We start from the raw sequence: 12,406 nt of genomic DNA, 5'->3' as shown, positions 1-12,406 counted from the left end.
TCTGCAACACACACACACCCGCAAAGGGAGTTTTTCTTAGTTTTCAGCACAACAGCTTGAAACAATAAGCCGCCTAGCCCTGGCCTTAGGTTGGATGTTTATATTAGCAGAGTGATGAATATTTTGGGTTCTGAAAAGCAGGAAGTTTTGATACGGTTAGGGAGCGGTAAACCCCTTTTCAATGGGTGTCAAATGATGTCAGTTGTCTCCTTCAGTTCATCTTTCTGGATGCGATTATAAAGAGGATTAGAGATTCCTGTTGTAGCGTGCCTGTGGCTGACAGAATGGCTCCTGGGGAACAGTGTGCCTGTACAAGATATTTCTACAGCACAATGAGAGCACTGTAATGGGCAAGTGGAGAGGCTTGAAAAATCTGAGCGCTCCTCACAGACTCGGTAAATATTTGATGCACTCTAATAAGACAGTTTAGTACAAACTGCATACAAAACACATAGTCCGACAAGAGTTAAATTAAATTACAGTGTATTTATCAAAAAGGACAAGAGATTTTGGAATGTTACAATGCATGTTAAATTAGCGGCGCATCAAATTTCCAAAACAGGTTGGCAGACAATATTTACAACATACTTACAACATGTACAATGGATATGATACACCTGTGACTCTAAGGCTGAATATGCAATTCAAACACAGTTACAAGAGTGCAGGTGCTGCTATGACGATGTGCTGTGCAAAGAATTTTCTGTAAAAAACGAGCCAGGTGTCAACAGAAATAGAGTATTCAAGAGTCAACTTATCTTAAGGCTTAGGAGTTCGTCGTCAGGATCATTGGACACAAGGCAAGAATCCAAACACACACATGAAGGGCTGCATTATGATACCCTCGTCACAAATATAGCCTACTCTTTACAATAAATCCTACTAAGGTGAGCATCAGTGGGCAGAAGTAAGACAGGATAAACTGGCCTTCATCATTCCTCTCTGTGAGGCATATAGTGAAAATCTCAGCAGGGAGCTTACAAACGTGTCAAATTTACTTGTTTGTAAAGTAAACAACACATTCTATTCACAAGAGGTAGTTCAGCTGGATATTCAAGACAGTTTTGTGTAATGCGCATCAGTTTAGCACAGGTGTGCCGGTCGCATTTGCAGAGCTCATTATACTGTGCAGACAACAAATCCATCACCTGTGCGTGCTGAACGTTCACAACTGACTGTACTTCCCTTTGCAATGCAAAATGTGTTTGTATAATCTGTCTATCCTGTCCTGGAGAACACCGGCATGCTCGTCTGAGAGAAATCCCAGTTCCAGAGACAAAGGCTCGCTGTCTCTGTAGAGCTCCAGCAGCCTTTTCCTGGAGTCTCTGCGCCTGTGCAGCTCCGCCACGCGCTGCGTGGTCCTTTTTCTGAACAGACACACGGAGCTCAGAACCGTATTGTGGTATTTCTCCCACATGTTCAACACCCGAAAGCCGTGCACGAGTCCGGCCTCGTTGTCTATGAACACAAGGTCACCGCGGGGTGTTTTGAGGAGGTTATTTGTGTCCCTCTCCATTACGCGCGAGTCCCACTGCAAGCTGAACAGATTGCTGACGAGCCTGTCAAAGTTTGCGGTCAGGTAGTCGAATATGATCAGGTCGGTCCACTGCATGAGCTCCAGCAGCTCCGCCGTCGTCTTGCTCCGGAGCTCCTCGAGCACAGGATGCAGCCCGCTGCTCTCCTGTCGGAGCGGCGCAGGTGTGACCACCCCGGTGAGGTTGGAGACCCACTCGGTGAGAGAAACCACGGCGCGATCGCTCCACTGTAAGCCATCTATCCGCGTCCTCACGGCCGCCCACTGATCACTGTCGCTGCTCAGCTGGGACAGCGCTAGAGGAGGCAGGTTCGTGATGCCGAGCAAACTGGCAAGGTAATATGTCAAAGTTTCCCCTTGCACCTGATCCGCGTTTATCCCGTAACGCACACACGCTTTGGTCCCATCCGCAAAAGTGGCGAGCTGGTTAGATATCCTGCCGCATCCCGGCTCCAGCTTCACTATCCGGCGTGTCCTGGCTCTCTCTCGCCAAGTCCGAGCGTATTCCTCAGTGAAGCCCGCAGGGAGGAGATCTTCCAGCCATTCACTCCAAAATATCCCATCCTCCACCGGGGAGCCTAACTTGACCGGGCCCTCCCGCCGCGCTGACCTCTTGTTATCCCCATTCACATGGTAATCTCGACTTCCTGCAGAGACAGTTTGATCACTGTGGTTGTGCGCCTCAAGCCTGCCCCCCAAGTGCGGTCTTTGTGCCGGTGGGACAGCGAGCAATACCCGGAAAGTTTTAGCGGAGAGGTCCGCTGGGAGACCTTGGTGAAAGGACCCCCCGCCCGGTACTGAGAACCTCCGTTTGTGTCGCTCCAAGCGGCTCTCCAGCGCGCTCCACACGTAGAAAACACTTGCAAGGGCGCACAGGAAAAGGAGAGCGAAGAAGTTTGCCGAAACAGCCCTCATGGTTAAGACCACCCTTCCCACAGAGCTCCAGTGGGCATAAAAAGACACAGAATCCAATTTTCTTCAACCCACAGTAGAGTCGGAGCGGCTGCGAGCTGTGCTCCCCGCGTCCCGTGCACCACCCGAGCCCCGCGGCTCACTGGCGGACCGTCTGAGATCACAGGAGGAAGAGGGTCTCCGAAACAGTCTGACTCTCATCTCCCATCCTGCTCAGATGCCTTGTCGTATCCCTCCTCTGCGGGGAACAGAGAGAGCATTTCGGATCACCACGGCAAATATCCTCTATTGATCGTTCTCCATTATAGCCCGCAGGCGTCGGAGGGGCTTTTTGTCCGCGTACACCTCTCCCTCTCTCATCCTCCTCTCTCTCTGCACCGGGCGCTGGGTGAGTTTGATTTGTGGTGGTGTAGGCTCGCAGAGAGACACTAGGCGGTAAGACACGTGACTCCAGTCCCGAGATGGTGGGCGGATCGTGGGAAGGAGGGTTCAGAGAGGAGCGGAGCAAGTGCACCGCGCTGTGTTTTGTGTGTGTGTGTGTGTGTGTATGTGTGTGTGTGTGCGATGTTAGAGGATTGTGTGGTGTTGGCAAAGGCAGCCATTATGATAATTAATACCTAGGGCAGAAATACTTTGAAAATAATGTCACCATTCTAAACAAATTATTTCCTGCCGGTGCACCAGGCGCAATATCCGTGTCAATGAGGCAAAGGCAGACGGATGGATTGGAGGGGGAGTCTGAACTGAGTTTGCCCAAATTTGTGCAAAACATTTTACCCTTTTTATTCAAACATATGATCACCACCAATGTGTTATTGATCACAGGAGGCACTAAGTGGGAAGTATCCACACAGTCTCTTCCATTATTTTGGCTCTGTGCTGCAGCACAATGGATAACTGTAATATATGTATAACTCTGGGGGTTAAAATGCTGATTTTCAGCTTTAAGGATGGCTTTGGGTGTTCACATCCATACTGGGTGAACTATGTAGGACTTATTGCCATTTTTGTAAAAAACAATGATCCAAAACTATGATTGTAAACAATCTTGACACCTATCTTAGTCACCTGATAGCTATAAAACTAATCATTTGGCTCACTGCTGATAACCAGAGGGCAAAAAGCTCCTGAAAGAAGCAAGAAGTGACGATAGCTGCAGTAGTAAAGGCCTGGCAAAGGATGTGTGTGAGTCGCAGACCTCAGTGGAAATGAATGCAGCCAAATATTAAATGTAATTACTTTTATTTCGGTTCATTTTCAAGACCCTCATGAGCATTTTGAACAATCTACTGTGAGACGTTAAGTGCATTTTGTGCGTGAAAGTAATAATCATAGAAGTCTGTCTGTAAAAGTTGCCTTGATTTTAATTGAATATTGTTTAGACATACAGGTGCAAAGACATTTTTCCTCCATTTCTTTTATTCAGCTCCAATTATATTCAGAATACATGAAACTTTGACAGAAAATCTCAACGATCCGCTTACTGGCTTTTTTAAAAGAGCTTCAGTCTTCAGTTTACTCACTCATAACATACTTGATACAAATGCTTTGTTTCAGTTCTTAATAGTTCACTTTCCTAATTTGTATTCCTAAAGACAAGCATTGTTTCAATTTGATCATTTTTCTATGAACGCCCGGGGGGAACAATGAAGTGAACTGCTTGTTTCATCCTTGTCCCAGGCTTTTGTTAAACCAAATGTAACATGCATGCACACAAGCCCCTTTAAACACATCTCCCTCATTAAATGATTTCTCATTAGCATCCCCTCACACTCTTTACCATTCGACTCATGTTTTCACACTCTGTATCTTGAACCTTAGTTTCCTAATCAAATTAATTGGGTCATTTTTATAGCAACTTACTGGCATGCTAAATTGCCTGAGTCGAAAAGGCAGCCGCAGACAAGAATACTCAATTACACCCAGTAAACTAGAGGTCCACTAATGTACGTTTGAAACGCCCGGAGCTCTGAAGCTGTTATCTTCATGCTGATATTCGTACTGCTTTATAGCATCAAGAGACAGTGAAGTACATGAAACCCATCCGCACTAGTACATCTTCTGATACCTAGCAACATGCAGAAGGAGGCAGGACACAGCTTCTGGTGCACAGGCAGGTGAAATGATTCTGATGTAATCATATTGCTCATGTAGCCTTCACTTCTGCTTCGCCAAGTTGGATGTTTTGGGGTTTTCTTTCCATCAGCGGAATAATTTGTTCAATTCCCAGCCTGTGTTTGATTCTGCAATGCAAATTGACAGCGGTGGCTGTGCAGAGGGAATGAAAAATCCCCGGGTTGCGCACAAGCAGAGAAGCATTTACAAGTCCTAGAATCTCAAGAAATGGTTTGTGTAGTGGAGCATGGCTGAGCATGTTTTTCTAACATGGTAGACAAAAGAGTGGGTCCTTGTGGAGGTGGTGTTTTTTTCCCCATCTGGTGTTAAGAGCTGTTTTAAAACAAATTAGCCTTTGCAAATTGCAGGCTGTGCCTGTGTCCCAGAAATGGAGGTAGTTAAGGATACTAAGTAGGCTTACTAGATACAAACAAGTGTAGATGTCTGTAGAAAGGATCGTTTGAATTAATGTGCACTGTAAATGGCTATGCCACGTTATCTTTTTGCTTGTTCTTAAGTTCTGCCTCACCTTGGTCTAGCTGCTTCCCTTCACTTTCATTTTAAAGCCGAGTAACAGCATGAGTTCCAAGGTCTAGACATAGGAAATGAAGAAGGCTTAAGTGCATTGCTGAAATTCTGTCTGATGTGTGTTGCTTTTTAGGAGTATGGAGTAACTGCATTTAACAGCTCATTCTGTGGCAGCGCGGCTTGCGGTGTCCCTTTCCTGGAGCACAAGTGCGGGCATGTTCTCATATCAAACCTATCTGTTTCTTGCCATGTGTTATCTGCAGGTCAGCGAACCTCTGAGCCCCCCCCCCCACCACATTCCTCACTCTGCTTTCCTCGTAAATCCCACAGCAGTCCCAGGAGGGCTGTAACACAGGGAAAGCCTTCCTCCACCAGCCATGGCTGTCTGTGGTCAAGCGCTGCAGTGACACAAGAGAGCCCAGACCGTCTGTCATGCTGTCCACAGCCACACAGTACGCCCATCAGTGGCCGTCTGACCACGCCACAGCTGTGATGCAGTCTCGGGTTCTCTGTGTGGTGCCGGTCTGCCTGTGCAGATGGACAAAGGGAGGCAAAGGAGGCGTGAAGGGATGGGGACAGAGGAGAAAGTGCAGTGGACCTCTGTCACTTCCCTCATAGTCTAAGGTTAGTTCACGCTGAGCAATAACTCATAGGTCCCTTGACACTTTGCAGCACTCTGTTTCCTGGACTGAATAATGAATGTGCAGGGCTTCCATTAACGTTGAAAGCTACGATTATTTCACAGGGCCTGACAATTACTCATGCTCAGGGATTCAGGGACAGGGCGGGGGACATCCATGGGGATGAATTCATCTCCTCCTGGTTGATGTGTATGATGGAGATATCTGTGTGAGTGTGCAAGAATGCGTGTTCTTTTGACGTGTATCCGCTCATATTTAAAGATAAAGACGAGAAAATAAAACGATTGGAGCAGGTGATAAAAAAAGAGAGCTGGTGATATTATTCAATATTCTAGCAGTGAATACGCATGCACACCGAACTGTCAATACCTGCTTTGAATCCAGGAAGTTGGATTTTGCCATCTGTTCAAGAAGCCCAGCATGTGCTTCTCTCTCCTCTAAATGCTAGAAAGTGGCTGCAGTAAACTTGAAGACGTACCATTACAATAAATACTCCAGAGACAGATGAGACATCTCTTTTAACTGCTGGTGACACAGGCACAATCTTAAGCACTTGTCTTAAGTAACACGTTGGAATTGTGCATAAATTGCACAAAATGGACCCTGCAGTCAGCACCCATTCTTGGCTTCTTTTAGCTGGCAGATGCTGCTTGAGGTTACACAGTGTAATTCTCCACCATAGTGTTTTTTTTTTTTTTAGGATGATGCAGTTTTTTACAAGCAACAGCAGCCTCCCTGCTGGCTTTATTTAAGAAACCAGGGTCTCTGAGGCAGCGAGCAGAAACAAGCAGCCTATGCAGAATCAAACCGAAGCTGTTGCTACATTGAGAGATCTGCTGCACCACTGGGACTTGAGCATGGCACACAGCCACCAAACTGCTGCCTTTTTCCAACATTCACTGCGGTTTCATTAGCCTGCCTTTGCAAATTTCCTGCTACACAAGCCCAAGGTTTTTAGCAAAGGCTGGTCAGTTGATAATTGCTGATGAATGAGTTACTGTTAATGAATGCTGAATTACTCTCTCAGCCATAGAGGAAGAGCAGGAAGCTTAGCTTATTGATGTACCACACTCCCATCTCCTATGCATGCGTTTCTATGCAGCAGCAGTTTAACGAGTGTGGTTTTGAACCAGCATAGGAGTGGGCCATTGAAATTCAGCGCTACACAAGGGAGACCCTTTTACAAGAGTGAGATCGGGAGGGGAGGAAGGAGATGTACTGTCGAGCCACTCGATTAGAGAATCAGTGTCCAATCTCCAGGATTACACCCCCTGACCTGCCACGCTAAATCCCCCATTAAATAAGTCAAGAATTGAATTCTTTTTACTTTCCCTTCTGCTAACTGGCTTATTGACTCAAGGGTGTTCAGTGCTTTGTGGCGAGGTTCGCCTTTAAATTGACTAAAGGAAGAGCTTAAGAACATCTGATCATTATTAGGAAAGTCATGACATTCAAAGCCTTGGTGTGGTTTTTCAGATGAAATGCGTCGTGTGATATGGTTTTGCTCCAGCTCTGGCAGGGGTCACACGGCCAGTTAAGATTAGAGATGGTGGTTGAATGTCCTCCTAGCATTTCAGCGAAACATTTAGCAGCTTCAAGTTTAATGGGCGAACAGCGAGAGGTGCTCGCTCTCATCATATCACACTGGAATGAATCCTGTGTATGTGGGAGGGAGGAGTGCTGCGGTTTACATGCATCCTCTTTCTGAAGCCCTCCCTGCCCTCTCCAGATTTCAAACTAGTTTAAGCAACCACTAGTAAAAAACATTCAGCCTTTTCAGCATATGGCAGAAGCTCAGACAGAGAGTAGAGGGAATTCAGCCACATTCTTTTGAACAGATGTATGGAGATGTGCATATCACCGTGATTAATTTTAATCAAATCTCCGGATAAGACATTCTTTCTTCTTTCTGCGTCATGCTTAGCTATTGTACAGTGCTCTTAACTACGAGGCTAAATTGACTTGGGGGCATTTTTGCTCTGCAGAGCACGACGCTAATGGTGAGAATAAAGTCCATATTTCACAAGGATACATTTACAGTCTAAATATACATTAACAGGCCTGTGCCAGTGCCATATTAATATTTATTTGGCATATGGGGAATACTGTAAACACATGCAAATTGATGAGAAACTGTAGTACGAGCTTTCTTCTTCGTGCTTTCGTTTAGTTCTGGCACTTCAAAGCTTTAAATGCTGCGGAGATGTAAGCTGGACATTAGTCGAAAAAAGAAATGCAATACACTGACAGAGTAGCTCACAGTGTGATAGCACATGCAGGAAGTTAATCAGATGTTACACATCTAGATATAATTGGTAGACATGCCCAAATATAGAGCATTGGCTACAACACTTCATTACGCTTTAGATTATATCTTAAAATAAAAACTCTTATCCAGACGGCATCTGATTTTTTTTTTCTGTTAATTTAACCTCTTTCTTCCTCCTGGAGGAAGGAAAAGGCACATGAATGACCCCTTGGCATCGTGACCTTTCCCTCCCCGTGATGCTGGTAGTGTTGACAGGGACCTGGTGGGGGTAGGGTAAACAAACAAGCCACATGGGGAAGAACTCCAGGCAACCACCAGAAAAATACATAAAAACTTTGTTACGTAGTCTCTCACTCCAAATTAGCAGCGTAATGTAGACTGTTTGAGTTGGCGGACTCTTGAATGTAAAGATAGTGCAACTTCATTCAAAGAATTGTCTACTTTTGTAAAACTTTTCGTGTTCTTGGCACAGCGTGTCTAAATCAGGAATAATCCCTTTACTCTTATCTTTTAATCTTTGTTCATTTCTCTGAACTGCGCTGCACAAATAACAACATCCTGCTTGTCTTTCTGGGCCTAAAATCAGCACAAGTATGTAAGAGAGGCTTTTCCATCATTTAAAATCTCAGAGAGGAGGCAAACTCTCTGGCCATTTGTTGCCGGCTTTATTTCACTGAAGTCAGCTATAGAGTGGGGGTTTGATCATTTATGGCTGTGGCCTTGTGGAAAGAGCCTTTTCCATAGGCCTTGATGTTGAGTGTATTTTACTTGCCGATGCTTCACTGGTGCCTGGAATCTCTAATGTGGCATGTAGACGCTCACTGCTGATAGATTTGTGTCCCTCAGGACAGGTTTGTATCACTGTTGGCTGTCGGCGCATACATCTGCCATTTAAGGAAGAATGATCACTGCTATTAACAACAAAGCAGCCCCAATTGAATAATTTAACGTGGTGGCAGTGGCTCTTTGCTGATAAAAGAAGGGAGTGGAGAACTGATCAAACAGCCAGCCCTAACCCAGCTGTGGGAATATAAATACCAAATATAATGGCATCAGAGTGATTAGTTACGGTGCCCTGTTGCAGTCCGATGCCTACTACTTACATTCCTCTCCCACTGAGAGTCTCGCCGTGGACATTTTGATTCCACTTCGCTGCTTACAATAGCAAATCAATATGTTCCACGACAGATGGAAGTCGGAACGATGGGATGTACTTCATGTTAAATCCTGGAAAGTGATGTGCTGCATTACAGAGTTATCTTTTTCTTTCTCCTCACTTCGATTTGTACAGGTTTCTGTAAGTTCCAAGAAGAAAAAAAAAAAAAGACATACCGTTTCTTTCACACCAGGCCTGTTCTTAGTCTTCAAAGGCTACTTCACATTCACCTCATGGCTGTTTTGAAAGATATTTCATGGATTTGTAGACTCTGACTCCCTCTAGAGGGAGTCAGGTTTAAGAACAGAGGATAAACAACAACACTCCCATACACTTAAAATCTATATTTTTGATTTCTTAGCTTACAACACATTTCATGTTCATGAGTCAGTTTGCAGGATTAAGAAGACAAACCACTCATGCCATCTAAAATGGTCATGCTTAGAGAGTCTCTCTGCCCATTTACTCTCACAAGAACATTTGAGTCACTGATGAGAGGGCGAAATACATCTAAAGGCGAATGTCTCCACAGTCTCTGTCGATGCTACGTACTGTGGCGTGTTCTATCTTCAGCTGCTTATGTCATGCAAGGTTAGACATCAGCATGAACCATGCATGATGCAACAGCTCTGTAAGGCAAATTTATTAGAGACAGAATCACATCCTCAGCAATCGGGAAGATTTATCTGTTACTTGGGACCCAGTTGCTATTACTGGTGAACTCTTGGAATAATGTTTTGATGTTGATGTTTTGATCAGAGATCAGATTATTTTTTACTTTTTTGTTGTTGAAGTTTTGAGTTCTGTTACTGAAGGATGAATCCTAGATAGGTGATCCTCTAATTGACATTCTACTAATTTAGTCCAGGCCTTTCAACATTGCGATTTTTTTTTTTTTCGTGTGCAAGTTTGGAATGAAAGCCAAGGATCTGTGGAGAGGATCAAAGGGTTTTTGAAATTAACTTTATCTTTGTGCACAGCCAATAATGTTGATAGCGGGAGTGCATTTTAATTTTTCTGAAAATGTTAATTTAAAAGAGCTTCCGCCCTCTGTTCTTGTTTTATGTTCTGATGGGTTTTTTTAAGTTAATTGCTCACTTGCTCTCTATGTCTGTCACTGTATTTTATGCACACTCTCTCACATGTCACAGTCATGTTTCCACTTCAGAGGACTTTACTTTGACTTACATTCATTTGCTGGAGACTTGGTCTAACCCCTAACCACTACTTGTCTAAACCTTAGCCTAAACCTAACCTTACCCTAACCTTAAACCATGTCTTCTCCTTAAAATTGAATGATACACATCATGGGGACTTGTGCTCTGTCCTCAAAAGTAGTGCAAGTCCCCACAATGTGATTTATGTCCCCATAACGTGAGTAATACATGTCCACACACATACCTCTCTCCCTTCATAATTTACAAGTCTAGACATTCTACATTATATGGGCCTATTTCAGAACAGGGACAGGGGACTCTAACATGGCAGAATATTTTGTAAATATATATTTTGGCTTGCATTGATGTCAAGTATACTGCTTTGCCAAAGGTCTTGACATTTGATGTCTCCTTTGAGAGATGATAAAATTTTAGATTCTCAGATTTTACATGATCTGTGTGACATGTCATAGTTACTTACTGTTATACCTTAAGGGATCACTTGGAAAAATAGAGCCCAAAAAGAAAAATATGTTACATTAGGCTGCATAGAAAGCACACAGTCTTTCCCTCTCCACCACAAACCAACCCAGGATGTCTTGGGTGCTTTAAACCTCCTATTTACTGAGACTGCCATGACATATGCATTGCTTTGCGGTTTGCTGTGCGGTCAGGACCTTTGCCCACATTCCTAAACACGTGCATTTCCACGTTTGGCCACAAGAGGCTGCTGTGCACATATAATCTCTATCCTATTAGTCTCTGTCTCATAGGGAAGACCACTAGAGAGAAAGACTATAGGCTTCAGCAACAGAGACAGGCAGTGAATGTATCTATTGTACTGTGTATTATATCATACATGACTATTTCTGGTCAACTTAATTTATTAGCCCCTGAACTATAACCTGTGGATCCAGTGCTTTACATATTAATGAGAAACAAAATAGGATGCATTTATCTGAAAAAAGGAAAGACATTACAGGGCCATACACACCTTGAATGCAGGTCAAAGACAGTCAAAATCAATAAAAGTGTGTTTGATTTATCTTTTGATTTACATAATATAATAGCATCAGATAAGTAGGTAGTTTGATAAATGTGAGTCAGCTATTGAAGTTACTCATATGAACTTTTATTGTAACAGCATATGTTAGACTTACACCAGTGTATTTGAGTTTCTCATAGCCATGGGTATGCAGTACGTGGGCTAATCTCAGAGATTTCTGTGGAAATCATATTATTTATGACTTTAATTCCATAACAATTACATAGTTCCATTCCCTAATACATATTCTATGTTATTATTTACTTAGTACACATGATCTCAATTTTTCACTGACTTTTTCCCTGGAGCATATCCCATTTAATTGCACCAAGGCATGCTACACGGTCATGCTTAATATTTGGCACAGCAGAAAAGGATACCACCCTGGATCCCCTGTTGTTATGATGGCTACAGAGCAACAAACCCACCCACATAACTAAATCCAAAATTAATGTGATTATAAATACACACAACAGATCAACTATCAAGAGGGTGGAGCTCCACGTACGCACCCTACAGCCTGACATCCTGCACAATGAGCATGATCTCTCTCGTGTTTGTTTTCCACGTTAAGCCTCATTAAGGAGCTCTGCTGTATAAAACTGTGAATTCCTCCCGTCAAGTGTTCCATTCCTCACGCAAAATGCCACTTATGTCACTGAGAACACGTTGAGATCACTGACTCCTGTCTGGAGACTCCTCAAGAGCTATAACCAATAGAAACGAATAACAAAACACACAGAGCTCAGAGAGGGGAAACTGCTCTCAAAGCAGCAAAGTTGGAGAGGAGCAAGAGAATCAGAGCACAGAGGTGATGTGCTGTAAAATGTTGGGTTCGTGTTAATGGGCTTTGGGTGGCTGTTTTTCCGCTTTAAAGGAGCTCAGAGGTTCCAATTCTGTTCTCTCACACTGACCTCACTCAGACAAACATTTTCTTTCTTTCTCCCACCGCCCCTATATCTCTCTGACCAAATTATTGTCACCACAATGGCACAGCCGTGGTGTTCAACTGCATGCGGTGACAGGAAGAGGATTAAAAAAAAAAAAAA

At 43.9% G+C, this 12,406-nt stretch overlaps 1 protein-coding gene across 1 annotated transcript; it reads right to left on the bottom strand.

Moving 5' to 3' along the window:
• Positions 1-466: 466 nt before the first annotated feature.
• Positions 467-2,809, bottom strand: fjx1 (four-jointed box kinase 1). Its single transcript, XM_070831190.1, has one exon. The coding sequence runs from the start codon at positions 2,447-2,449 to the stop codon at positions 1,166-1,168; it is 1,284 nt and encodes a 427-aa protein (XP_070687291.1). The 5' UTR covers positions 2,450-2,809; the 3' UTR covers positions 467-1,165.
• Between the last annotated feature and the right edge of the window lie 9,597 nt (positions 2,810-12,406).

The sequence above is a fragment of the Pempheris klunzingeri genome, chromosome 5 (genome assembly GCF_042242105.1).
Source record: "Pempheris klunzingeri isolate RE-2024b chromosome 5, fPemKlu1.hap1, whole genome shotgun sequence".
Taxonomy (NCBI): Eukaryota; Metazoa; Chordata; class Actinopteri; order Acropomatiformes; family Pempheridae; genus Pempheris; species Pempheris klunzingeri.
Note: the sequence above shows the minus strand (reverse complement) of the source record. Positions and strands in the feature narration are given on the sequence as shown.